General features: G+C 47.6%; 2 protein-coding genes and 1 long non-coding RNA gene across 8 annotated transcripts in view; 2 read left to right on the top strand and 1 right to left on the bottom strand.

Annotated features, from left to right (window-relative positions):
* PLCB3 (phospholipase C beta 3) overlaps positions 1-11,891 on the top strand; it is a 72,227-nt gene extending 60,336 nt beyond the window's left edge. For both annotated transcript variants that reach the window (XM_080985529.1, XM_080985528.1), the window contains exons 29-33: positions 1,085-1,161; positions 1,800-1,892; positions 3,496-3,553; positions 5,248-5,334; positions 10,386-11,891. In XM_080985529.1, coding sequence (XP_080841655.1) covers positions 1,085-1,161; positions 1,800-1,892; positions 3,496-3,553; positions 5,248-5,334; positions 10,386-10,550 — 480 coding nt within the window. In that variant the 3' untranslated portion in view covers positions 10,551-11,891. The remainder of the gene's footprint in view (positions 1-1,084; positions 1,162-1,799; positions 1,893-3,495; positions 3,554-5,247; positions 5,335-10,385) is intronic.
* LOC308465552 (sodium/calcium exchanger 1-like) overlaps positions 11,291-27,764 on the bottom strand; it is a 31,430-nt gene continuing 14,956 nt past the window's right edge. For 4 of the 5 annotated variants that reach the window (XM_080985532.1, XM_080985531.1, XM_080985533.1 and 1 more), the window contains exons 3-7: positions 23,781-23,887; positions 22,232-22,353; positions 20,711-20,810; positions 19,162-19,434; positions 11,291-15,289 (exon numbers count right to left, since the gene is read on the bottom strand). In XM_080985532.1, coding sequence (XP_080841658.1) covers positions 14,913-15,289; positions 19,162-19,434; positions 20,711-20,810; positions 22,232-22,353; positions 23,781-23,887 — 979 coding nt within the window. In that variant the 3' untranslated portion in view covers positions 11,291-14,912. Of the gene's footprint in view, positions 15,290-19,161; positions 19,435-20,710; positions 20,811-22,231; positions 22,354-23,780; positions 23,888-26,348; positions 27,065-27,764 lie in introns of those variants that run through there. The other variant, XM_080985534.1, reaches the window with a different exon arrangement.
* On the top strand, positions 19,380-22,728 carry LOC308465567. The gene is made up of 3 exons (XR_013980502.1): positions 19,380-19,511; positions 21,166-21,358; positions 22,567-22,728. It is a non-coding gene; the product is annotated as an uncharacterized lncRNA (long non-coding RNA).

Genomic DNA, 27,764 nt, shown 5'->3' with positions numbered 1-27,764 from the left:
TGGTTCTGCTCGTACCCAACAGAATATTAAAAGCACAATAAATGTCATACATTAAAATCTCCCTTCTTTGTGTGCCTCCTCCACAAGAGGTTCGAAGGGTGGTAACATGAGAACGGGGCCTTTTCTGCTGTGACTCCCCACTTGTGGTTTGCTCTCCCCAAGGACGCTCCCCTGGCACCCTTTCATTATATATCCTTAGGTGGCAGTGAAAACGTTCCTCTTCTAATTAAACAATCTATGGTCTTTTAAACCATAGGTGAGCACTAGGAAGATTAAGAAGAAAGAACTAGATGGGCTAGCAGCCAATTGAAATGGGGACTCTGATTTGCACTTTTTTTTTTTGAGAATTACTTTTTATTCTGTGTAATAAGAAATTTGGTGGATTTGGCTATGGTTTTACTGCACATAAAGCGACTGCTGTATTTTCCCCCCTTTTACCCTTCTTTGGATGTTGCCATGGCCTTTGGCTAGTGCAATATGTAAGTAAGTAAGTCAGTCAAGCAAGCAAGCAAGCAAAAACAGTTGTTTTTAATTGTTGCATTGTTTTATTATTTTTGTCAACCACTCTGGGATTTGTTTATTTGTTTACAATCAACCAGTATATCAATTTTTAGAAGATAATAACAACAGACACACCCTGGGCCCATTTTAAAGGTAAAGGGACCCCTGACCATTAGGTCCAGTCGTGAACGACTCTGGGGTTGTGCGCTCATCTTGCTCTATAGGCCGAGGGAGCCGGCATTTGTCCGCAGACAGCTTCTGGGTCATGTGGCCAACATGATTAAGCCACTTCTGGTGAACCAGAGCAACACATGGAAACGCCGTTTACCTTTCCGCCAGAGTGGTCCCTATTTATCTATTTGCACTTTGACATGCTTTCGAACTGCTAGGTTGGCAGGAGCAGGGACCGAGCAACGGGAGCTCACCCCGTCGCGGGGATTCGAACCACCGACCTTCTGATTGGCAAGTCCTAGGCTCTGTGGTTTAACCCACAGCGCCACCCGTGTCCCTGGGCCCATTTTAGAGGAATATTAATTCCTGCCCCCATTTCTCTCCCACCCCGCTGCCCCCATCCTTGCCTCAGGCCCAGCAGCGCTTGAGAGAGATTGCCCGGGATTGCCAGGCTGCCCAGCTGAAGAAGTTGAAGGAGATGAGTGAAAAGTGAGTACTGGCGTGAGGCAAAATGGGAGGGGAAGCAGCAGCCTCTCTTGGGGACTCTCAGGGGCTGTTCCGCCTCCTCCAGATGCTGCCTGCCTTTTTGATAGGAAGCTGCCTTAAGACAGAGTCAAACTGAGGTCCCACCTAGCTCTGTGCTTGTGGGGACCTTCTCATCCTCCTGAGGTTGTTGGACTGCCGCTCCCATCATGCCTGACCTCTGGACATGCATGCTGAGGCTGATGGGAGTTGGAGTCAAGGCTCCCCATCTCTGGTCTATGCTAAGTGGCAGCAGCAGTTCAGGGTTTCAAACTGGAGTCTTTCCCAGCGGAGGGTTTGCAGCTTTCTGCTTGCAAAGCAGGTGCTTCACTGCTGCTCTGCTAAAGTAAGATTCTAGTCCTCATTGTTCTGAATGAAATACCTAATCAAACAGTAACTTAGGAAGCTGCCTTATATCAAGTCAGGCCATCGGTCTATCTTGCTCAGTGTTGTCTACACAGACTGGCAGTGGTTCTCCAGGGTTTTAGACAGGAGTCTCTCCCAGACCTACCTGGAAGTAGCGGTGATTAAAGCTGGGACCTTCTGCTTTGCCACTGAGCCCATGCCCATTCTTTCCCTCCCTGCACCCCCAAACCTTTGGTTAGAGAGAAGAAGGAGCTTCAGAAAATCCTGGACCGGAAACGACACAACAGCATCACTGAAGCCAAATCCCGGGAGAGGAAGAGCAAAAAGGATGTGTGAGTTGAATTGGCTCGGGGATGGGTTGGTTTCCTTCAACTGCTTTCTAGGGCTGCTTTTCCCGTAAGATCAAAGCAGGCGTGATCTTCTTTTTTGAAAAAATCTAAACCAAAATTAAACCTAAACTGAGATAAATGGAGAGAAACAGTATCCTCAAGTTCATAGTGGTGTCTTAGATCACATCTTTTAAAATAAATAAATAAATTATTCAGTTTCCCTTTTATAATATTTAAACACATCCTCAACTTCCCTCCCTCCCGTCTCTTGGTTTTCAAAATTAATCTTTATATCATAGCATTTATACATTTTCCAATTTACATTTCAGTCATTCAGAATGTCAGTTTTTAAATAAATATAAAAAGGTAGGAGCAGTTATCGTTACAAGTCTTCTTACAACCCTGCTAGTGTTGTTGTCTTAGATCACATCTTAACCATACGTCCGAAGAACCTTTATCTCAAAGAATTTTCTAAAGACTGGAGTAAATTTGTAATTTATTTAAAAGACCACTGCAAACAGTTAAAATCTTTGGCAGGGATGTAGTGACACTTGTAATGTGGAATTATTTATGGCAATTATGGTTATATAATAGATGTGTAATGGTAAAAGATGCAGCAAATTTAAACTTAGGAACTTAGGAAAGGAGGTCTGAAGGTTCAAAAGAACCTTGTCTTTCAATGTCTGAAATGGTTGTGTTTTATATGTATAAAATTATCAAAAACCCAATAAAAAATTATAAAACAAACAAACAAAAACCAAAGAATCTTCCCTGTCGCTCCCACTCACCAGTCCAGCTGCCACATTCTAGATTAGTTCTAGTTTCCGAGTCACCTTCAAAGATAGCCCCATGTTGTACGCCAGGGGTCAGCAAACTTTTTCAGCAGGGGATGATCCACTGTCCCTCAGACCTTGTGGGGAGCCAGACTATATTTTGAAAAAAAATAATGAACAAATTCCTATGCCCCACAAATAACCCAGAGATGCATTTTAAATAAAAGGACACATTCTACTCATGTAAAAACACGCTGATTCCCGGACCGTCCACGGGCCGGATTTAGAAGGTGATTGGGCCGGATCTGGCCCCCGGGCCTTAGTTTGTATACCCATGTTGTACACATTGCATGCCTTCTTCATTACAGACTAGTCCAGTGGGTGACACTGGCTTTCTGCATTCTCTTCCTTAGACTTGGCATTGCTCCTCTCAGCAGGGAGGAGAATAGATGCAAAGCCAGGATGATTAGGCTGTATCTATCATTGGCTCTGGCTCCACTTATTATTGGTCTTCCTGCCTTCTGCCATAGCAGCCCCAATGGGCACCTGCCACCCCGGCTACGGTTTGCAGAAGCGCACAATTTTTAAGGGGCAAACCCTTAAGGGCATGGGAGCTGCTGGGCCTCAAGCGTCGGGCCACGTTCTTGAAGGCCCATCTCACCAGAGCTGGAAGACCCCAACCTGGCTTGCTTGGAAAGGTGGTGGGATTGCCAGTTCTGCTTTGGTTTACGGCTAGTGTCTTCTGCTTGTTTGTGTGGAGAGGACAGGGTTTTTTTTATTTGGAAACAGGGGCTTATCTTCTCATCCTGAAAAGGCTCTTTGTCTTCCTTCAGGGAACTGACGGAGATAAACAGGAGACATATCACCGAGTCGGTGAACTCCATTCGCAGGGTGAGTTTCCCATTCCCATTTTTATTCATTTTTCAATTATTATTATTATATTTCTATCCCACCTTCCTCCAAGGAGCTCAAGGCGCCACATGTTGTGAGGGTAAAACCAGGAGTTACCACAACTCTGTGGGGTAAGTTAGGCTGAGAGGCAGTGACTGGCCCAAGGGCATACAGTGTCCGTTTACTTTTATAAATTGGACATTAAAATAAAATGAATTTTATTTTTATACACACACACACCACTTGGTTATAGAAATAGTAATAATAATTTATTATTTATACCCTGCCCGTCTGGCTGGGTTTCTCCAAACCTCAAAGCTGTGTCTAGTAGGGGATTTGAACCCTGATCTCCCAGGTCCTAGACCAACACTCTAACCACTACACCACGCTGGCTCTTGAGTCCAGATGGCACTCTTGAAATCTCACCTGCACTTTGCAACTCCCTCGCTTTGGGCAAGCCACCCCTGTCATCTTTTTGGCACCTATTGAAGACCTTCATTTTTCAATGACCCTTTTAAGTGGAGAAAATTTTATCCCATTCTTTATCCGTGCAGTACTGTATTGGATTTGAAATTGTTTTGCCTGTGAATTTGTGTGTTTGTGTTTATTTTGTAAGTCTTTATTGTCATTTTCAACATGCACAGCAAGTAACATACAACAGTAGTGTTGGTTAGAAATGTTTTTTTTATTGCTTGGGAACTTTTCACATTAATTTGTTTTCACGTATGAAAGTGTTATTGCTATCATTTATTTATTTATTTAGTACATAACCCGAAAGCATTTTTAATGGATGTTTTATTTTTTTAAAAAAACATTGTGTTTATTGCTATTTTGATTGTATTTTTATTCATAAAAGTGTTTATATACTGTTATCTCAATGGATAGCAGTATATAAACACTTTTGGACAGCTACGAATATGAGTTTGACCAAGCTGCGGGAGGCAGTGGAAGACAGGAGTGCCTGGCATGCTCTGGTCCATGGGGTCACGAAGAGTCAGACACGACTAAACAACTAAACAACAACAACAACTGCTATCTCATAAAAAAATATGAGGGTGATCTGTTCAGCAACAATAAAACCGCACAACCCACCCCAGTTAAAACCAGCTGTAACAAAATCTTAAGGGTCAATTTATAAGCAGGGAAAAGAGGGACCCCAGCATGCCTTTCCTGGGAAGCTGCTCCATAGAGTAGGCATCACCACCGAAAAGGCCCTTTTGCTCAACTCCGTAAACAGCGTTACTCTTGGCAAAGCAAAAGGAAGGAGAGCTTCACACTGAGCACAAATCCCACACGTGTATGTAGAAAAAGAGACAATTCCTGCGATAACCCTGATTCCCAGGTTGTAAATTTAGAACATCCAGAACTGGCGTTTTTTATTTATATATATATAAATGAGCCTGGAAACAAATCACAATCCAATTATGACCTAAGAATGGTTCATCCTGCCAGCCCTGGACACACAAGTTCTGGCTGCTGCTTCCTCAGCTCATTAAAGTTTCTGGACCATCTCCGAGTGTAGGTGCATTACAGGGGTCCGACCTGGAAGCATCAAAGGCAGGAATGACCAAGGAGGGGTAGGCCTTATTTTCCCCAGGAAACACTGTAGCTTGCAAGTCTGAGCGAACTGGTGAAACAAGAGCCATGTTAACGTTATCCCTGCTTCACTGACTGCTTTCCCTTCCATCCCAAAGCTTGAGGAAGCCCAGAAACGGCGCCAAGAGAAGCTACTGGCAGGACACCAGGGGATACTACAGCTGATTGAGGACGAAGAGCCACGGGTGAGTGCAGCAAATGCTTCTGGGCTCAAACCCACAACTCTGAGATTAAGAGTCTCATGCTCTTACCGACTGAGCCTGGGTTTTTATTTTTCATGTTGTCCATTGGAAAAATTCCAGAATGTATATTTGGGTAGGGAACGGGGTTATTGGGACAACTGGGGCCTGTGCGACTCCGTTTGCCCACGCCTCCTCCCTAGGTCATAATCCCCTCATCCAACATCCCAGAGGGAACTCTGGGAAATGTAGTTCCGTGTGAGGGGAGTAGGCGGGAAGAAACTTTTCTCCTCCTCTCAGAATGGAGAACTTGGAGTCGTACAACAAAGCTAAAAGATTCAGGACAGGCAAAAAAGAAGTCCTCCTTCACACAGCGCATATGTAATGTCTGGAATTCACTGTTCCAGAAGATACAGCAACGGTCACCAGCTTGAAAGACTGGTTAGAAAAATTCATGGAGGGTGATGCTATCAGTGGCTACTAGCCATGATGACTATGTTCCCTCTCCCCTGTTGAGGGCGGTAGTGTGCTTCTGAATATCTCTTGCTAGGAATCGCAAGCGGGGAGAGTTGCTCTTGAACTCGGGTCCTCTTCTTGGGTTCCTGTAAGCATCTGGTTGGACACTCTGAGAAAAAGATGCTGGACTGGATGGGCCATTCGCCTGATCCTGCGCAGCTTTTTATTGCGTTGTTTTCTTAGGTAAACATGGGAGAAGACCTTTTCTTTTGAAAGAATGGCCGTAGGGGCAGGGGATGGGGAACCCAGAGGCCAAATACGCCCCTCCAAGCCTCTCTTTCTGGCCCTTAGAAGTCTCCCCAGGCTTCACATCCTCCTTCAGGGCTTTTCCTGCCTGGAATGAGCTCTTGGGCTCTGATAATGCCTCTTGTTTGTGCGGATGGAGGATAGAGGGCAGGGTATGAATGTGTGTTTTGGTGTGGAGACGAACCTCCTGCTCAAAGGTGAAAATCTGTGTTAGTTGCTGTGCCTGCTTTTGCCTCTGGCCCCAGCCACCACTGCCCTGTGGCCTTTGGCAAACAAAAAAGGCAGGCTTAAGGCTGCTGCTTCCACCTTCTAGGGCTGGTTGCCAAGTCATAAAGCGGCTGCGTCTTCCCGTCACCTGGCAGCCACCCAGCCGGAGAGCACTTTCTGCGTTTGCCAGCGCCAAAGACCTCCCATTGTTGAGCCAATTTAAAGTGTTAACATGCAGGCAGCCTGCGGGCTGAGGCCATCGAGGAAGCGCTTCCAAGTGGCCTTGCTTCCTACCCAAGCTGTAAAGTGTTTGCAATCTGCTGAACAGCGTGAAGAGCCTTCCCACTGACTCCAGCAGCTCCTGAGAGTGTGGGTCCTTCTCTCTCTCTTTGGTTGTGTTTTAGGCTCCAAATCCTCTGTTTCTAGGGTTTTATGAATAATAATAATAATAATAATAATAATAATAATAATTTATTATTTGTACCCCGCCCATCTGGCTGGGCCTCCCCAGCCACTCTGGGCGGCTTCCAACAAAGATGAAAAATACACTAAAATGTCACATATTAAAAACTTCCCTGAACAGGGCTGCCTTCAGATGTCTTCTGAATGTCAGGGAGTTGTTTATCGCTTTGACATCTGATGGGAGGGTGTTCCACAGGGCGGGCGCCACTACCGAGAAGGCCCTCTGCCTGGTTCCCTGTAACTTGGCCTCTCGCAGTGAGGGAACCGCCAGAAGGCCCTCGGAGCTGGACCTCAGTGTCCGGGCAGAACAATGGGGGTGGAGACGCTCCTTCAGATATACTGGATGGTGTTACAGAGTGTTTAGGATTGGTTTCTGTTGTGTACGCAGTTGTGTTTGCTAACCGTTGCTTTTCTTCTATGAATTCGAGTTGTATGTTCATTCTGGCTATAGGTTCTCAGGCCTCGGGAGCGTTCCCATTTTTGTGTGTGTTCACAAGCAGAAATGGGCTGCCAGAGGACGATTAAAAAGATAGGGAGTTGAGTCAATTTAGCCAAGTATCGTCAACACTGACCGGCAGTGGCTGTCCAGGGTTTCAGACACGGCGTCTCTACCACCCTTACCTGGAAATGCCAGGGATCAAATCTCGGGCTTTCTGCATGCAGGGCAGATGCTGTACCACTGAGCTATGCCGCTTTGCCAATAGGAACATAGGAAGCTGCCTTATATTGAGCCAAACCGTTGGCCCATCTAGCTCTGTACTGTCTACACTGACTGGCAGCAGCTCTTTGGGGTTTTAGACAGGAAGTCTTTCCCAGCCCTACTTGGAGTTGGCAAGGGATTGGACCTGGGACCTTCTGCACACAGAGCAGATGTGCAAGCACTGAGCTTATGGCTCTTCTCCATGCTGTAGGAGCTGCCCACCTACCAAAGGGATGGCAGCCTAATTATCACCCCCTGCATAGAGACCTGAGATGCGGACTTCCGGGGGAGGCGCCTCCGGTAATGGCAGAATTCCTCTGACCAGGAGGAATCTGCTCCGTGGAAATCTGGGTCTGGCCGCCACGGCGAAGGCGGAGACCCGTTAAAATCACAGGCGGGAGAAGCCTGTGAACGTGGGATTCGGCGGGCACCTTTTGCGCCTCCCCCACTCGCAAGGAACCCCGGTTTTGGGGGCTCCGGAGCGACGTGGGGTGAGCGGCGCGGTGCATCAAATCGTCTGCTTCTTCCACGGAGCGAAGCCGCATAGCTGTTGCCGGAGAGCGCTGACCTTTTCCTGTGGACAATTTGACTTTAAAGTAATTACCCGTGAGTAGAGCTGAAACGGAAGAATTGGATTTCTAAAAGTTTAATTTGGTATCGTAACGGGGAGGTTCAAAACAGGAAGTCCGCCTTCCCTTTTTGTAAATAGACTGAGGCAATGAAGTTGCAAGCTGGAGTCTTGAAAGGTCTTTTGTAAAAGATCAAATTTCCAACGGTAAAGAACATTAAACCCCCTCTTGGAGGCAGGAGAAGAGAGGGGGAAGTTGCGGACTGAGTATGCCTGCGGGAGAGAGCGAAGAGGCTTAAAACACCGCCGCTCTGACCCTGGAAACGGGCTGCTAGTAGGATTGACGTCTCTTGGAATGTTCATTGACAGCGCTTAGAACGTTCATTGACAGCTAGTTAAATAAGAGAAATACATTGTTTCTACTGTTTCCGGCTGCTTTAAAAAAGAGTAAAAGTAACTGAAAATTGAAACTAATTTGAAACTAACTTCGGATTGTTTAAAAGAGGATACTATTGACTTTTACAAATAGAAACTGTTTCCCCCGAGTGGAAGCCTTTGAAACTGGTTGATTTACAAGAGTTGGACTAGGGGAATTTCCAGCTGCAAGTTAAAAACCGTGAGACTCTGGGACTAACCTTGAATCTTTCAAATGTTATGGTAAATGGAAGAGGAAAAACAGACCAGTCAACTGTTGATAAAACATTAAGGTCTGGGAGGACTTGGTAACAATCCAGGAGAGGTCCATTATTAAGCCCTCCTGTTCTTTTTGTTGTTGTCTCTGTACTAGTATATTTGAAACTAAGAGGAATGTCGACAGAAGAGGCTTTGGTGGCGGCATTATATAAGATAAATGACTCATTGGATCAGCTTCACAGGAAAATGGACATGATAAATGCGAAGGTGGATGTTTCAATTGTTGAGGTTGACTTGAATACAGGGAGTATGGACAATACCAATACAGAAACCACCCAGAAATTGATACAAGAACCTATTTTGATATGGCAAGCTGTGGAGGAAGTCAAGGAAAAAGCTGTTGCTGTTGAAGGTACAGAAACACAACTGGAGAGAAAGAGAAAGAGAGCCCCAGTCCTACAGAGGCAATTTGATGAACATAAGTTGACGCTCGCTATGACTGAATTTAAGGAAAAACAGACGAATTTGAGGATTAGAGTTCACCTTTGGTGGACATGCCCAAGGATTAAGACACTCTGGGAGATGATTCATAACGAAATGAAAAAGGTATTTAAATATACCCTTTTGAAGAAACCAGAGGCCTTTCTCCTGGGCATGGTCGGTCAATTGGTGTTAAAGAAGGATAGAATTTGTCTCATGTATGCAACAATAGCAGCAAGAATACTCATTGTGAAGTACTGGAAGGCACAAGATTTATCTATCCGGGAAGAATGGCAGATGAAGTTGATGGACTATATGGAATTGGCGGAAACGACTGGCAGAAATCCGAGACCAGAGAGAAGAGTCGGTGGAAGAAAACTGGAAAAAGTTTAAGACTATGTATAGAACTATTGTAAAAATAATGAATGTTAGAAAAATGTTGGAATGAAGTTATATGGCTTTAGTAGAAATGTTATAAGGAATTAAGTATAAATAGAAATAGAGTATTAAAGGGAAAAATAAGATTAGACTATGTTAAGATAATTATAGGATAGAAAACAGAGGAAGATGGAAAGGAATTGCTGAAACAATTAATAGAAGTGGAATACAGAAAGGGAGGTGTGAGGAGGTCGTGGAAATAAGGGAATGAAAGCTGAGATATTGAAATTGTTTTGTGTTTTAAATGGTTTGCGTCTTGTTTTGTTAATCTTATGTTTTTTCTCTTTTTTTCTTTGCTTTTTCTTTTTCTTTTTTCTTTTTTCTGTTTTATTGTGTTCAAATGGTTGGAAAATCAATAAATATTATTTTTTTAAAAAAATAGAGACCTGAGATGCAAATTTTTAGCAGCCTTCATTCTCACTCTGTGTGTTTGTGTGTGTGTTAAGGGTGGCCCATCCCCTTTCGCCACTGGAGGCGAAGTGGGAATTGCTGCCTCCTGTGCCTGCCCACCGTGCCCCACTTCCGCTACCACCATCGCACCCCGATTCTCACAAATCCCAGTGCGAACCTGGCGTGCTCCTTCAAGTCTTGCCATTCACTTGACTTCTGGGGACGGGGAAGGCGAGCAGCGGTGCCACTTGTGAGGAAGCCTCTCTGCCACCGATGGAAGCGGTGGAGCGGGCGGGGATAGCGCCACCCCTTGAGTTTTGTGAAATGTTAGAAACGGCTTGTAGCAGAGATCGGAGCGTGTTCATTTCTCTCCCCTCCTTCTCTCCTTTCTTCCTTTTCCCATTCCCCCCCCCCCAGTTGGCAGCCCAGTTGGAGCGCGAGTGCGAGCTGGAGAGCCTCACCCTGCCTCAGGAGATCCGCCGTTACCTGCAGGAAGAGCTGGATGGCAGCGTCAGCAATGGGCACCCCCCTGGGTCTCCCCTCGGCCCCACCCCTCCCGAAGAAGACCTGACCGTCTTGTGAGACTTGGAGGAGGACACCCGGCAGTGGCCGCAGTGGCCGATGTGCACATGCGCACGCACGTGCGAGAGAGAGACGGGAGGCATCTTTGGGGCATCTCCTGCCGTCCCAGGGCTTGTTAAAAAGTGTGTCATGGGGCAGAGCCTATGGAAGAAAAACACACACTAAAGGCACTTGGCTTCCTCCACCCCCTTTCCTTAAAAAAAAAAAAAAGCAAAAAGAGCAAATGTTTTATTTTTTTAAACTATTTTTTTTTAATTCATTAACTAAGTGCAACTTGTCTTCTCCCAACCTCTCGGTCTGTGCTTTTTGAAGCTGGGAAAAAGACTTGCGGGAGGGGTGACTGGTGAGGGCTAAAGTATCAGGCAACCCTGGCGCCACCAACATGCATTCATGCGCACCTCACACGTCGTGGGGGGCGAGATGGGGAAGATGGCAGCTGATGGCGGCCTCTTTTGTGTTTTTTTCCCTTTTAATGCACTATCTAGGGAGGGTGGGATCTCCCATACTCCCTGCTCGCCAATACTTTTCCCCCCGCAGAGGGGAAGGAAGCAAAAAGGGCTATTTTAAATATAAGATCCTCCTCTTTAAAAAAAATAAAAACGGTGGAACATGTGAGGGGAAAACCTGTGGGAAAACACCTCCACTCTCCCCCAGAGGAGCGCGGCTGCCTGCACATGTAAAGCACATGACTTCCCCAAAGAATTCTGGGTACTGTTTGTTGAGGGTGCAGGGAACTAGTCCTCTGTGAGGGGGCAAACTATAGCTCCCAGGATTCTTTGGTGGATGTTGTGCACTTTACCATGTGGATACGTGGGACTGATCCACCAAGGCTTTTCTCACCAAAGGAGGGCCAGGCCTCCATACACACTGTACATTTAGAGCATGACTCTGAGAATCCTGGGAATGGTAGTTTACCTCTCTCTAAGCTCCAATTCCCGGCACCCTTAACAAACTATAGTTCCCAGGGTTCTCTTGGGGAAGTCGTGCAGTTTAGATCTTACGGTATGTACACAACCCGTGTATGTTTCTCCCTCTCATCCTTCCCCCCTTTCTATGGGGTGAGGAGCTTGGGGGACAGGGAAGCGGTGGACAGATTTGGGAAGGCAATGCAACAAAAGGGCTAATTAAAAAATCCTGGGAGGCAGGTCCTTCGCTGCTTTGGGAGATGGGTGCAAAGAGCAAAAGGGGAAGGGGGGGCTTTTGTTCTGCCCATGTGAGGTTGTGGCAGGAAGACAACCTAGAGCCCCTCTTTTTATTTCTTATTTCCTTCCTATGGATGTAATTTTCTTTCTTGCCTTAACTTTTTTTTTAACATATGTAATAAACGTGTAATTCAGTTGCCTTCTGTTTCTTCCTTGGCTCAGAGAAGGAATGGGGTGGTAGTGGGATAGATGGAATAGATAGCTCCCCCTGCCCCGCTCTTCTTTTTCCTTATTAAGCCAGCTTTGTGGCTTTATTACTATCGTAGGAACGCTTGGCCGACGTCTCGTCCTTGTAAAAGTCCAGACTTTTCCCAGCTCACTTCCCCTCGCAGAGTTACCATTCCCAGAGTGATTTAACAAGCAGTCCCTCTCCACAGTGAATGCTGGCAATTAGAGCTCTGTGAGGGGAATAAGGGGTGTCCTAACAACTCTCAGCATCCTTGACAAACCACAATTCCCAGAATTCTTTGGGGGAAGTCGTGACTGTTTAGAGTGGTATCATAGCCCTTTAAATGTATGGTGTGGGTGTGGCCAAAGGTGGAAAGCAGGCTGAGCCTTTTTAAGCCCCTCCCCTCAGGCCAACTTCTCTCACACTCCACCCCTTTGTGACTCACTACATCTTAAAGGGCCAGCTGTCTGCCTGAAGACAGGCCTTCAATTCTCTAGTTTCCATTCAGGTGTACTTCCTGGACTGGGCAAGTCCTGTGGAGTTGCTTAGGGGAAGGCGCCTGTGAAGGTCTAGGCTTGTTTCCCAAACTTGGGTCTCCAGCTGTTTTTGGACTACAACTTTCATCATCTCTAGTTGGTCAGGGATGATGGGAATTGTAGTCCAAAAACAGCCGGATACCCAAGTTTGGGAATATCTTAGGCTATGTTCACACGACCGCTTGCTCCAGTTCTAGGGTGACCCCACCCCTGTGTTTGAAGCCAAGTACTCACAATGTTAAGCACAATTCACCTGTATCCTGTGGCTTCCTGAGAAATACTCCCGTTCCTCAAACTGGTTTACGTCCAGTTAAAAAACCGAAGCTGCAGTTAAGCTGAGGTGTGTAGCATTCAGGCAGCCTTTGCACATATGCAGATGAGAACATTGGAGTTTGGTGCAGGGAAACAAACCAGATAATGGATGTGGGGCAAAGACATCCCCCACTCTCTCGTCGTACAGCTGAGTAAGAAAGTGACTTGAAACATAGCAGGGAGCAACCTTGCTGTGTTTCAAGCCATGTAGCCTTAGTATAATTTGCACTGCACCTGGAACACATTGGGGGGGGGGAGAAAGTGACGGACATGCAGCTGTCCAAAACACCTGGTCAGAAACCAAGCTACACCTCCTTGAGTCACAACAGGAGTGCCTTAAACATGGCTTGCTATCGGGATCCTGTAAATCCAGCAGCAGAAAAGAGTGGGATAAGCAAAGTCCAGCTGGGTTAGTCCACTGTTTCCTCTGTGACCATCCTCTTGCCTGTTGGAACTCCATAAAGATTGTGAAGCCTGCCATCCCTCGGATAAGACCATTTTTCCGGCTTGCAGGGAACCTTAGGCCCAAGTTTGGGAAATGCTATTTTTTTCTAAATAAGATGATAAACCTATATATATATATTAAAAAATGCACAGCTTTCTTGAATAAGTTTTAAATAGTTTTTTGTTTTGTTTTTTAGAAAACACACGCACACACAACACAACACAAATCCAAGGTAGCGCAGGCAACAGGACGTAAGAGGAAGGGCACATTTTTTGTTTTTTGGGAAAACCAGACAGCAGGCACGAGCAACAGGCAGGCACTGGTGCAAAAGACGAACGGGCAAGCATGGACACCAGAGTGACTTACAGAGACACAAGATTGTATGGGTCGGGGTCACAGGGGCCACCATGCAAACTGAGGCATGGGACGTACCAATGTCGGGGGGCCCCCGCCTCAGAGAGGAGGGAAGCACCATGCGCAGCGGCCGTGGCGTCTGGACAGGAGGGGGGTGGTGTCCACATTAAGGGACAAGGAAGGGGCGGACAATTGCATGGGTGCCGGAGGTTTGTGGGTTTTCTTCTTTTTAAATAAAAATAAAATAATTTCTGTGGGGGGCTTCCCCACCTTGTAAGTAAAATAAACTCAACTAAATAGAAATCTGAGTTCTGTACAGAAAAGGGGAGTCAAATACTAATATGGGGGGAGTTCTTAATTTGGGAAGGGGGAGCGCTGTGCCGTGGAAGAGGAAGGGGGGGGGGAAAGCAGCTATCCTAGATCTAGCTATATTTCTGTTTTTTGCTGTTTTGAGATTTTTGTGCTGTTCTGGGGAGTTTGTAAAGAGTGCAGGTTTTCCGGAGGGTATCGACTGTGCTTGGAACAAGGTAAACTGGCTGATTAGGATCCTTCTTCCCTTTTCCTATCTATTCTCGCTTGCTTTTTCCACCTTTCTCTCCCTCCCTCTCTCTCCCTGCCCCCACCCTTCTTTGGATCATTTGGCCAGGAACAGGAGGAAGATAGCACAAACCTCGACTTGCATCTAAAATTCCAGTTTTGCTGACATCATTACGTTACCATCCACTGGGATGCAAAGAGCGCCCCATCTCTGTCGCTGCAAGAAGCTGGCCAGGCTTGCAAGGGGAAGGACAGTGTGTCCAACTAACTGGCCCTCCAATACTTGCAAGGATAAGAATAATTGGCAGGGCTGGTCAGTATCCCCCTTCCCATCCCACTGTTTTCAGAGGCTACTAATTCATCCAGGTCAGTGTGGAAGGGGGTGGCCTATGCCCTGGCTCAGCTTCCCTTGAATCTGTTGCACCCCTAAGATGTGTCTAAAATCAGGGTTCTTAATAGCTTGGCATTTTCTCTCTCCAAACAGAGGCGGGCAACTCTGCCATCAGTCCATCGCAGAAGCCTTGGCCAGAATTCGACCCTGTAACTTTGTCCCGTTTTTGTTACCACCTTAGTCATTACTAGACCGCGTGGCTGGCGTTGGCCAAAGTCTTCACTGAACCGTTGTGGAAGTGAAGGTGTTCTCATGTGCTTGAGAAAAAGGGGGTCTCCCAGCTTGGGGAGGGAGGGTTTGGCTTTTCCTTTCTCCCCTCCACCCCCAAGTCATCCAGGGATCAGTGTCCCAAGGTTTGGACAGGGGCCTCCCCCAGGCCAAACCCGAAAGCGAATCTCCCAGTCTGCGCTTGTCTCTCAGAAGCCCTGAATGTGGCAGTAGGCTTCCAGGGCAGCCAGGAGGATGTAGACCAGCCATAGGCTCAGGAAGAGGAGGGTCGCCAGGATTTTGGGGCTTCGGGGACCGCCCAGTTCTCCGCCGATGGGTGCACGGCGCCGGTACAGTAACACCGCAATGCTGAAGAAGGCGAAGATGGTGAAGAGGGTGACCGAGAAGGCCAGGTTGCCGGGCTTCACGTGAAAGGGCTGGCCTTTGCTGGCCCAGTACCCGGCTGCGATAGTCCAGGCCACCCCAATGCCCAGGAAGACGTTGACTGCGTTGCTGCCTGTCACATTCCCAATGGAGGCGTCGGCGTGCTGGTCTTGGATGGCGGCAACTTTGCTGGCAAAGGTATCTGCAGAGACAAAAGGGCAGAAGGCGGTTGCAAAACAGATACTCTCACACTGAGCTACGGCCATGCTTCCTTCCAACCACATTGAGGCTCACCCAGGGTATCGTCTAATCCAGGGTTTCCCAAACATGGGTCTCCAGCTGTTTTTGGACTACAACTCCCATCATCCCTAGCTAGCAGGACCAGTGGTCAGGGATGATGGGAATTGTAGCCCAAAAACAGCTGGAGACTCAAGTTTGGGAAACCCAGAGCTAGGCAAACCAGTATTTCGACTTGGTAGAAGATAGTTTCCTATGTTCCTGCCATACGAGGACCCATTCAAGGCAGGCAAAAGCCCTCAAGGAAAGTGCAGATCAGGGCTGCTGAGTGGGGTGTGACCTGGGGTAACTGGAGGGCCAAACAGAGCTTGGAGGGCCACGTTTCAATGCTAGGATTCTCCATTTCTCATCTAAGGGGTAAGTCTGTTGGAATTTTGGGAAGCTAAGGGCAGGGCGGACTTTTGTAACATGGCACCCTAGTGCCCCAAGCAAGGGCAAGATTTGGTGCCCCTCCCATATTATTGTAGGTTTTATCATTATCAACATCATCATTTTGCACCCCCTCGGCTAACTGCCCACACTGTCCTAAATCCGGCACTGCCACGGGTGCAGCACCCTGCGCCTTCTCAGGACACTGTGAAATCAGAATAAATTGTTCGAGCAGGAGGCAAATCTCCCAAGCGAATGTCTCCATTTCCCCCCTTGCTAAGCCTTAAAAAAAAAAGTATGCGAAATAAAATAAAGTAAAAATCTGTATTACACTGCTGTGCAATCGTACTTCCAATCCTCTCCAGAACCCTTCATTCTTTGCGACGTCATATATATTTGGGCATTTAAGCACTTTGCAGGGTTAGCTTCCCACTCTCCCTCTCCAAATTGAGATTTAGCCTTATCATCATTTCTCCACCAGCTCATCAAGACAGCAAGTTTTCTCCTTTCTAATCCTGTTCTCCAGACTGCCTGTTAAATACAGCCGCCTCTCTTCCCCGACAATCCTCTTGCCGTCGCCTCTGGCTTTGTCGGCCACATGTTCTGAGACGTGAGAGTCTCCTGCTCTTTCATCCCGAGCCATTAATATGAACCCAAGGCTCGCCCCCGCTCTGCTCACCCTAAATAGCAAGAGCAGGCTTAGGATTTGTTAGAGCCCCTGGTGTGTGTGCACGCCAGAAATCCAGTGGTGGGGAAGTGGAGGGCCAAAAGTTCCCATCAGCTCCAACGACCTTCATTTGGGACAACTGATTGAGGTTCCTAGCTGCCAATATTAACAAATTAAAGCAATGGGGTAGTTCACAAGACTCCTAATCTCAGAGCCATGGGTTCAAGCCCCACATTGGGCAAAAGATTCCTGCATTGCAGTGGGTTGGACTGAATAATCCTCAAGGTCCCCTCCAGCTCTATGATTCTATGACTTAAAGGTAAAGGGTAAAGGGGCCGACTCTGGGGTTGTGGTGCTCATCTCACTTTATTGGCCGAGGGAGCTGGCGTACAGCTTCCAGGTCATGTGGCCAGCATGACAAACCGCTTCTGGAGAACCAGAGCAGCGCATGGAAACGCTGTTTACCTTCCCACCAGAGCGGTACCTATTTATCTACTTGCACTTTGACGTGCTTTCGAACTGCTAGGTTGGCAGGAGCAGGGACCGAGCAACGGGAGCTCATCCCATCGCGGGGATTCAAACCGCCGACTTTCTGATCGGCAAGTCCTAGGCTCTGTGGTTTAACCCACAGCGCCACCCGTGTCCCTTATTCTATGACTTACCTCCCAATAATTTACTCCTACCAATAGGGAACCTACATAAGGACTCTATATGGGCTCTTGGATACCCCATAAGGGAAAAGGGCAGATTTTGTTTACAACAGAGGGGAAGCACTTTGCAAAAGCAGCTCCTCTGGGGGCAAATTAAAATAAGGTTTGTTCCCTACCTCTGCAGTAGAAAAGGTGGAGTCTAGATCTGGAGATCTGGAGAAAGAGCTCCGATCTGTCTGCAGGACTGCAGAGCTAAAAACACTGATTTTTTTCCTTGAGGCATAAGTGCCTTTTTCCTCTCCCCTCTATGCCCTTTTATTCTGTGTTGATGGAATTATATGGATTTCTACTACCTAATAAACTAGAAGACAAAATAAAATACCGTATTTTTTGCTCTATAAGACTCACTTTTCCCCTCCTAAAAAGTAAGGGGAAATGTGTGTGCGTCTTATGGAGCGAATGCAGGCTGCGCAGCTGTCCCAGAAGTCAGAACAGCAAGAGGGATTGCTGCTTTCACTGCGCAGCGATCCCTCTTGCTGTTCTGGCTTCTGAGATTCAGAATATTTTTTTCCTTGTTTTCCTCCTCCAAAAACTAGGTGCGTCTTGTGGTCTGGTGCGTCTTATAGAGCGAAAAATACGGTACTTAACTTTGGGCAGGGACAGAGAGGGTGAAGGTGGTAACACCCACTTTTGCCTCTGGCTCCACCCACCACTGGTATGTGGCCCTCAGAAGGCTGCCCAAAGGGGAATGCGGCCCTCGGGTTGGCAAACGGTACCCCACTATGATTTATAGGATTGCTCCAGTTTATGATTAAAGCACATTCGTGCCCTACAGTGCAATCCTATACGTGTCTATCTTGATTTATGTCTTGCTGAGTTCAATGGGGCTTATTCCCAGGTAACTAAGGGAGGCTCACAGTCTGTTTGTGTGTGTGTGATTTATTGTAGAATTAGGCAAATTAAGGCTATCGATGGCTATTAGCTGTTGACAGTTAAAAATGCAAAGTCTATGTAAAGAGGGAGTTTGCCTCTAAATCCCAGGTGCTGTGAGACAAACCATCCTGGAAAGTCATTGCCTTGTCACACTCTGCTTATGCTGTTAAGTGTATGGATGGCGAATAGACCTCCCTGCTTCTTTGATTGCAGTCAAGAAAGCGGAAAAGTCTATCCACCACCAAAAGGCTTCTTTAATAGATTTTTTTTATTAAAAAAATTTTTTTTTTGAAAATCAATAAAAAAAATTGTTAAAGGAGAGACTGGATGGCAGATAAACTGCTTTCTTGACTGGGATCTCTTTTAGCTGATTTTAATGTTGTATTTTTAAAATTACTGAAGTCCTTTCTCTGCCCTGCCCTGGACTTGTTAGAGATATAAGTTGTGTGTGTGTTTGTAGAGACCTTTGGTCTAACCCAAGACAACAAAGGATAATAATAATAATAATAATAATAATAATAATAATATCATCCCTGTTGCCTTGGGATAGGCCAAAGGTCTCTTCAAGCGCCAAATCAATCTTTTATTTCATTTTATTTAGTCAATTTATATCCTGCCCCTCCTCCTGAATGAGCCCATGTTAGTAGCAATTATCGTTACTGTTAGTATAATGATTATAATAATTACTGTTACTATAATTTGGTCCTATGCCAAAGGCCAGGACTGTGTGTTCAAGTATTTCCTCAGCACATGACAGAAGCTGCACAATGAGGGATTTACCTCTGGGGAGGGAATGCCACAGTTTGGGGGCTACCACAGAGAAAGCCCTTCTCTCGAACCTTCCCCTACTTTCCTCCTCGAACATCTGAGGGCAGGGGAACTCCCAAAAAGGCCCTTCTGCCGATTTCTCCCCAGGGGTGGTCTGTGGGGAGTGAGCCAACCTTTCAGATACTCAGATTACATTAAGCAATGTGATGCCTATTTCAAGATAGTTTGGTGGCTTGTTTTGTTTTTAACTGGCCTGGCTAGTGTGCCTTTACAACAATTTTAAAGAGGCAAAGCTTTTCAGGACAGTCAGAGGCAAGAAACCACCCTTCCCCTCACTGAGGTCACTCCTGACCCTGATATGATCTGCCCCGCTTGCCGCCCCTCACTGACCAGGCACGGAGGTGCCCAGGGCCACGAACACCACGGCTGTGACAGAGTCTTTGAGGCCGATGGTGCAGCCAAAGTGGGCGGCCAGGTCTCCGGTGAGGGCGGTCAGGACTCCAATGAGGCAGATGGAGACAAAGAAGCAGGCCCAGCCGCACCAGTATTCGGTTGGTGGCACAAAGGCAAACAGAACTTTCCAGAAAACCGTCAGGAAGTGCATGATGTAGTCGAAGCAAGAGGGGAGGCGCTCCTCGCCAGAGTCGTCGTCCTCGTCATCACCTGGAGGGAGGGAGCACAGAGAGACACCTTAAATTAATAGGGACACCATCAGTCAACCTTAGCCAGCCTCCCCACAGGTCCTAGTCTTTCTTCTAGCCTCTCTTTTGCTTACCTCATGTGAGCGTAGGGAGCGGGGAGGCAATTAAGTAAATTCCAATGGGGCAACAAAATCTCTTATGGTGGTGGGGAGAGCAGGCCCAGCAACAGTGGCTAGCCAAGTTAGACAATTGCCGAGGGCCCCAGGGGCCAGGTGTGGGGGCCCTTGGGGGCCTGACCCAGCTGCACTGCCATTTACCATCTTCCCTACCAGGCCCATGGATGCTTTTCAGTGGCAAGTGGCTGCGCCGCTTTCACGTGACAGCCAAGCTCTGATCCCATCCCCAGTGGCTCGCTGCTATTTTAAGTTACCCAAAGGTCCCATCAAGCCCATACATTTAAAGCTCATGGCTTCTCCCAAAGAATCCCAGGAACTGTAGCTTGTTAAGCTTCCTGAGAATTGTTAAAGGTAAAGGGACTCCTGACCATTAGGTCCAGCCGTGGCCGACTCTGGGGTTGCGGCGCTCATCTCGCTTTACTGGCCGAGGGAGCTGGTGTACAGCTTCCGGGTCATATGGCCAGCATGACTAAGCCGCTTCTGGCCAACCAGAGCAGCGCACGGAAACGGCGTTTACCTTCCCGCCGGAGCGGTACCTATTTATCTACTTGCACTTTGACGTGCTTTCGAACTGCTACGTTGGCAGGAGCAGGGACTGAGCAACGGGAGCTCACCCCATCGCGGGGATTCGAACCGCCGACCTTCTGATCGGCAAGGCCCAGGCTAAGTGGTTTAACCCACAGCGCCACCCGCGTCCCTTGAGAATTGTTAGGAAGACCTTAAAAAATAATAATCACAAAGTGGAATGGGGATGGGGAGAACTGAATTTTAAGAATGAAAAAGAAAAGAGTAACTGGGAGAAAACAAAATTGACAGCTTCACCCATCCCTGTCATGTAACTGCATTTTCTTGCATTCACCCCATGGCCCCTCTAGTGGGTTCTCTCTTCCACTGTGGAATATTTAAACCAGAAGTTCCTTGGGGCAGAGACCTGCTGTCTTTTTTTCCTTTTCTTATTTTTCTCATCGAAGTGTCTCCCACAGGGATGAGGCTACGTCTGAGTGTGTTATGGCTGGTGACTGGAAGCAGCTGTCTGTAGTGTTCAGAAGTTGGCTACACCCTCTGTCCCAACATTCCTACCTGCGGTATACCCCTCCAAAAAAGGTCCATATTCTTTCTTACCAGCACTGACGGTTACGGCGCTAACAAACTGCTCCCTCCAGCTGCTGCTGCCGACGACAAGGGCCAAGTTGGTCTTTTTTATTAATTTGTCCACAGTGCTCTGGAAAAGAGGGGTGTGGGGAGGTGAGAACTTTAAGTGGGCAGAAGGGGCTAGTCCCTATGGAACTTCTCCTGCGTGCCCCTTTCCACCACCACCAGTATTGCTATCCTCCTCCTCTTGGCTCTTCAGTGCCTGTGGTCAAGGATGGCGTGGGAAATGTCATTGTATCTTTGGGCACCCTGCCACCCTGCCATCTGCCTAACCAGCCATGATGACAAGGGCACTGGAGCAAAAGGTGGCGTGAGAAACCGGGAGACAGATTCAAAGAAAACAAATCTGTTTTTAATAAAGAACCAGGATGGACGTTTGCCCATCTCAGAAATAAATTTGTTATTATTAACTTATATATTCAAAGAGAGGGAATTCCAAAAGGCAAGTAAAGTGCCACGATACCAAAGGCACAATTCCTACATTGTGTGGAATGGACGTCCAGACAAGGTGATATCTGCAGGAAGCCCTGACCTGCAGAGCACAGTGATCCATTGAGTGCATAAGGATGAGATGATAACTGACACAGGGACACCTCAATAACAGATTGTGAAAAACAGGTAAGGCTTGGAGGCTGAACAAGATGCGAGGGCACTTTGTAGGCGGCAGATTCACATTTGGCAGGGTTGGATGTTTTGTGGTGGCCCAAAAGTCCATGGCAGGGGTCGAGCGGGTGAGGAAACAGAAATGTTTAAACTTCAGCTGCTTATTCTGGGGGATTCTCAGCCTCGGTTGATGGGCAAGGAGCTGGTTCCTGATGTGGTTCCTTATTCAAAAGCCCACGGGTTCTTTCAAGATAGCCTTTTTATTAAGCATTCATCCTGGTTTGCTTGCTCAGTGGCCAGACTATGTCCGGTCTTTGCTGAGCGTTTCTTCTGATTTGTTAATGGGGTAGTTATACGACAATGGGCATCCACCTTGCTATATTCTGATTTGCTTGCGGAATGTTTAAACATCTTCCTGTTAGTCATTCGTTCATCCCACACTTTTCATCGCATTTCTCTGTCACTTTCCAAACTGCAAATAGTCTTGTTTGTTTAAAAAAATCAGTGGATGGGGAAAATTGGAGGTTGGCACACTAGGACAAATGGGGCACTGCCCCACCAAGTTCAGTCCACCCACACTTGTCTATCTCTTTACTTACAATCAGTCCAAGGGATGGCATTTGCTGGCAGCTTCCTCCTCCTTAGTCTTAGTGTTTGTAGAACTCAGCAAGTAGGAGGAGGATGGGGGCAAAGCTAGAATTATTTGGTTCTGCATGTCATCGGCTCTGGTTCCACCTACTGGTGGGCTCCCTGCCTTCCACCCAACCAGTCCCAATGGGCATCAGCCACTGCTGGGAGGGGTGTGTGGATGCTGAGGTGTGAGGAGGGGGATTGTGACTGAAATGTCTTTCTTGCTAGGGAGTGCCAGGTGAGAGAGTGTCTTCTTACCTTGAATTCGTAAGATTCCTCAATAACAACTTCAAGTTTGGCGTTCTCTCCAAGGCTAGGACACCCCATCTTGGCAATTGCTTCCTCTTCTCCGTTAGGCAGGCGGTTTTCATTGGAGTCACCTGGGGTGAGATTGGGGAGAAAACGGGCACATAGGGAGAGGCTGGAATCCCAACATCCCCTCTCTGCCAGCCTCCAGAAACCTCTTTCCAACTCTCTAACCTCCTCCGTCACCCACCGTCCTCAGTCCCCTTCCCAGTTGCCTCAATCCATCTCCTTAATGGCCAAATGTTGCCTGCTTTCATAACAATTTGGCCCCTCTGCCTTTCAAACAGCAGCCCAGCATGAAGAAAGTGAAGCTTCTATTATCACTTTATCTCCCTTTCATGAAAACCATCACCTGCTAAACTTCTACCTGCCAGCCTGCTGTTTAAAAGCTGGGGAACAGAGGTAGGAAAAGAACTTGGCCATCTCTCTTTGTGCTCCCCTCCTTTCTTTTTTTAAAAAGGCAAAGCCTTTTCCCCACCAATTCGGCAAGTCGGTTAAATGTTGCTCTTGGACTTGAAACCACCGAGACAACTCTGAGACATCATCCTGCAATTGTTTGAGCGTCACCCAAAAAGAGGACACAGTTTTGCATTAATTAGGACTGTGTTAATGTCAACTGTGTGCACGCCATACATTGAAAGCACATGACTTACCGCTAAGAGTCCTGGGAACTGGAGCTTGGTGCTGGGAAATGCAGCTCTGTGGGGGGTAAACTACAGTTCCCAGGATTATTCGGGGGATGACGACAACAGTGTGTTCTAAATCTATGATGTGGACAATGTGAATTTAGAAAGCTTGAATATAATTTGGGGAAAAAACCCCAACACTTTTCATTTCTGCAGGGGGTTGGACTGGATGATCCTCAGGGTTCCTTCCAACTCTACGATTCTATGATTCTAGGGAAGAGTGTGAGCTGATGACCTGCGTGCCTGCTTAGTCTGCTGCCTGGCTTCTGCTCACTCCCTGTGGGTGGACAACTTCTCTCTCTACTGAGGGTTCCTTGTCTTTAAACTTACCTTCACAACCCTACAAATAAAGGGCTCCTCTAGTACCATGTCTTCCTTACGTCTTTCTGCCATAAGCTCAGGGGAAGGGAACCCCCTTCAGCCTGAGGGCCGCATTCCCTTCTAGGCAACTTTCCAGGGGCCACAAGCCAGTGGTGGGTGGGGCCACAGGCAAAAGTGGGCAGAGCAATGAATGTGAACCTGACCTTTGTACAGCAAGCTTACAAGACCTGGAGGACCACATTTGCGCCCCCCCCCCAAGTCCGAGGTTCCTCATCCCTGTTGTAGCCCATCCCACATCCCACTCTGACCCTCAAGTATCATAGGAAGTCTCTCCTGCAAATCATATTATTATTATTTATTCAATTTCTAGGCCACCCTTCATCCAAGGATCACAGGGCGGTTTACAATATAACAACACAAAAATACATCACATAATACAAACTAAACCAACAATAACAACACACACACCCCAGGTTTATCCACTTTTTCCTTACCATGCCGTGGACCTGTGTCCAGCAGTTCTGGTGGCCCCAGCTCCAGGTGGAAGTTCTTGTTTTTCTCGTACTCCTCGTCGTCAATAATTTTAATTTCGATGTATCTCCTGGGGACGAGGAAGAAAATAATGGGTTCTTTGGAGCAGGCAGACCAATACAGGAAACCATCTTCCCAAGGTACTGCCCCGCTTTCCCCTCCCCCCCTGTCCTGGGCCTGGCCTTGGCCTTGCTCATAGCCCAGCAAATGGAAATTTAGTAAGCCCATACTTCTTTGGCACGGAAGTGACGCAACAGGGAAAGCACTCCTTGGCTTAATATCGGCATAGCAGGCAGCCATGAAAAGTCACATAGCAGAGGCCGGTGCTTTAGGGCGAATGAGGCATTGCCTCGCCAACCTCAGATTGCTGCCAGCCAGCCAGCCAGCCCTGGCCTGCCAGCCCTCTTCCTTGCACCCAGTCCAGTGGATGGCCCTGCCTGGCAGCTTCGTCTTCTGTAGTCTCAGCGTTGCCCCTTGTAGAAATCAGCAGGGAGAAAGAGGAGGATGGGGACAAACTTAGAATTATTTGGCTACTTCTGCCATTGGCTCTGGTGCCACCTACTGGTGGGCTCCCTCACTTCTGCCCTCACAGCCTTAATGGGCCCCAGCAACCACTGGTCAATTATGTTAAGAGAGAGGGAGAAAAGCTTGGACCACTCCCACCCAAATCTTAGCTCCAGATCTGGGTGTGCAGAACTCACACCCAGGCCCTGCCTGTCATCCGTTCGGGCTCCACCTGCCATTGGGGCCCCTGTCTTCTGCCCCAGAACCGGCCCCCTCCGCACAGAGAAGCGGGGCCAGCAGGGAGAACCCACAACCCTCCCCATAGCCACCTCCTGCTCCTTCGAGTTCATCTCTGCTTATGCATGACCCCATGGCTTCGCTCTCGCCAAGCTGTGGCACAACGCGCACACATGCACACACTCCGGGTACGCTAAGCCAAGTCTGGCAGCCGGAGCCTCGCTTGATGCCATCTGTTTTTAGTTCCCTAATTACAAACACAAAGAGACGGCTTGGTACTAATGGGATGGGAATATATGTGGGTACGTCAACGCTATAGGGCTGCCAAGGGGGTGGAAGCCAAGCCACCCTTTAGGCTCTTAAGATTCAGGTCTCACTGACACGGAGACATATCCCCAAACTCTGCCGCATTTGCGTCAGAACAACAAATCTGATCAAATGCATGCCACAGCTATATTTTCTAGCGGTACGTAAGTACAGAAGAACGGTTTTGTTTTTTTGCTGGGCTGTCTTAACCTCTTGCCTTCCCAAGATCCTCAGTAACAGATTTGCTGAAGTTCCCTTCAGTGACAGGTGCTGTCGCCCTTGTGATCATGTTGAGCTTGAAACAGCCTCGTGTCTGTTTCTTTACTGTAGATTTTATTAAGGGGATAGAGAACACATAATTTATCCTCTTATGAGCTGGTTTCCTGGCTCAATCCTTAGAGGCGCTTCTGAGTATCTTCCTTCAGGGGGTCTCATAAATCCATCACTTGAACAGGTGGCAATATAGCAAAATGTTGTAATATCCCTGGAACGGCTATGCTTGTTAGTTCCACATGTCACCTTTATTCTTCTGAGGCTGTGGCTTTGTATACAGATATAGATATAGATATAGATACAGATATAAATATAAATATAGATGATATAGATAGAGCATTTTCTTTAATGCTCAGTTGACTGATACCTCAAAAACCTGAGGTAAAGTTGCCACCTCCTTTACAGGGATGGCTCCTGCACTTTTTACATAAGCTGTCTGGCACACGTAAACTAAGCAGGTCTACCAGTAATTCTTACTCTAATGAAACAGGCATGTGGAGAGTCTTGGCGCTCCGGATGTTGCTGAACTACAACTCCTGTCATTGCTGGGGCTGATGGGAGTTGTGGTTCAGTAACACCTGGAGGGCCCAAACTTTATGTGGAATAAAAACTTTGCCTGCTTCCATTTCTGTGAGTGAGGCTGTCACGAAAAGACGGAAAAGCCATACCCTTTAAAACTAATAGGACAAATGGCATGTGCTTTTGAGAAAGTGAGAGAGAGGGAGAGGGAGGGAGAGTGTTTGTAGAGCGGGGTAGCTTTTTCAGTCCAGGGGCCGTATTCCATTCTGGACAACTTTCCAAGGGCCACATGTTAGTGGTGGGTGGAGCCAAGGGCAATAGTGGGCGGAGCAACGAATGTCAATGTTATCTTTTTATAGGAGGCTAGTTTCCACACATACACTCACAGACGCCTCTCTCTATTCTCCATCCAGACAAGTAAGAAACATTATAGCAGAGTTCAAGGACACATCCCAATCAGACAAAAACACTCAAGGGTGTGGGGTGCAAAGGGGTCAGGGAAGGGTGTATTTTAGGGACAGATTCAGGGGCCAGAGATAGGCCTCAAGGGCTTGTGGTTCCACATCCCCATTTTGAAGAGCAACTGCCGTGAGGTAATTTCTACCCGCTTTCCTCTGGAAGAAACGTTGCTCTCCACTAGTTCACATAGGAGCACATAAATGCGCATCCCATAAATTTTCACTCACACTCACTTTTGTCTGCCACCACCCTCCCCTCACACACACAAACTCCTGCATGTTCCTCTCTACTGGCACACACCACCCATTTTTATCTGCTCGCACTTGCACCATTTCCGTCGCACGTCGGCTTACGGCCTGCCAGCCGCTCGCCCCCACGCACGGGTGCTTTCACGCTCTCTCCCGCGTGTGCCGTCGGCCAAACGTCCCGCTCCTTCCCCCCGCCACCCCACTTTCCCCTTCTCGTGCAATTAGGTCAGAGCCTGTCAAATTGGGAGCTGGAGGTTGCTGCAGCACAGCTTGACGGGTGAAAGATTAAGATTTCAAGAAATTAATTCCATGTGTCTGACGGAGCCGGAGGGATGCTGGGGGTGAGTGGTGGTGTTGGTTGGAGGCTGGCGACAAGGCAGCCGAGCAGCAATTATGAGGAGATAATTTTCTGAGATGGATGTGGGAGCACAGGATGCTGCCTGCTCCTGAGGGATGGAGCCTGGGACCTCCTGCCACTCATAGCAAACGTCCTTAAGAAAGAGTCTTCTGCTGAGTTGGACCACTGGTTCATCTAGCTCAGAACTGCCTGCACTGACTGGCAGTAACTCTCCAAGGTTTCAGACAGAAAGTGTCTCTCAGGACTAGCTGGAGATGCCAGGGGTTGAACCCTGGGACCTTCTTCTGTGTGCAAAGCAGAAGCTCTAGCATCAAACTATGGAGCCCTTCCCTGCCATCCAACTTTTTCTGATGCAAAACCGGGACATACGCCTTCCAGGAGGCGCACCCAGGAAAGTCACGTGACCCGCACCTTGCTCTTGCTGTGAAAAAAATGCACTTTTTCGGGGTGAGAGTGCACAAGATCGTAGCACTCAAAATGGCCGCTGAGATCTTGCATGACAAAAAACGGAATGTCCCTTTTACCCCAGGATATTTGGAAGGTGGGTTATCCAGGTTAACAGGCTCAGATCGCAGGTGACGGGAAAAGACTGTTGTCTACTCAAGACCTCGAGGATTAGCTGCCAGTTAAAGCAGGCATCACAGGCCAAGAGAGAGAGAGGGAGAGGGAGAGAGACTAAAGAATAAAGGCAGCACCTCATTTTCAAAAGAGCATTTCAGATGCTCTACCACTGACCTATGGCAGTGTGTGCCTTTCTTTCTTGTCTTTCTTTCATGTTGCACCATGAAGGAAGTTGCATCATGAAGGAAGGGTGCCACTGAGCATGTACAGAGCACCTTTATCAGGCTTTGCCACTCCTGCCCCAGCATCAGCCTCCTCCCATGCCTTTTAACATAAACCTGGTATGTGCAACAGACATTCAACATGCTATTCCCATTTCTTAAATCAGGGTGGGGAATCTGCTGTCCTTCGGGTGTGGTTGGACCAGCCAGCATGCCCAGGCACAGATGATGAGAGTTGTAATCTATCAACATCTGGGGGTC

This window comes from Podarcis pityusensis (assembly GCF_964106645.2).
Source record: "Podarcis pityusensis genome assembly, chromosome: 16".
Taxonomy (NCBI): Eukaryota; Metazoa; Chordata; class Lepidosauria; order Squamata; family Lacertidae; genus Podarcis; species Podarcis pityusensis.
Note: the sequence above shows the minus strand (reverse complement) of the source record. Positions and strands in the feature narration are given on the sequence as shown.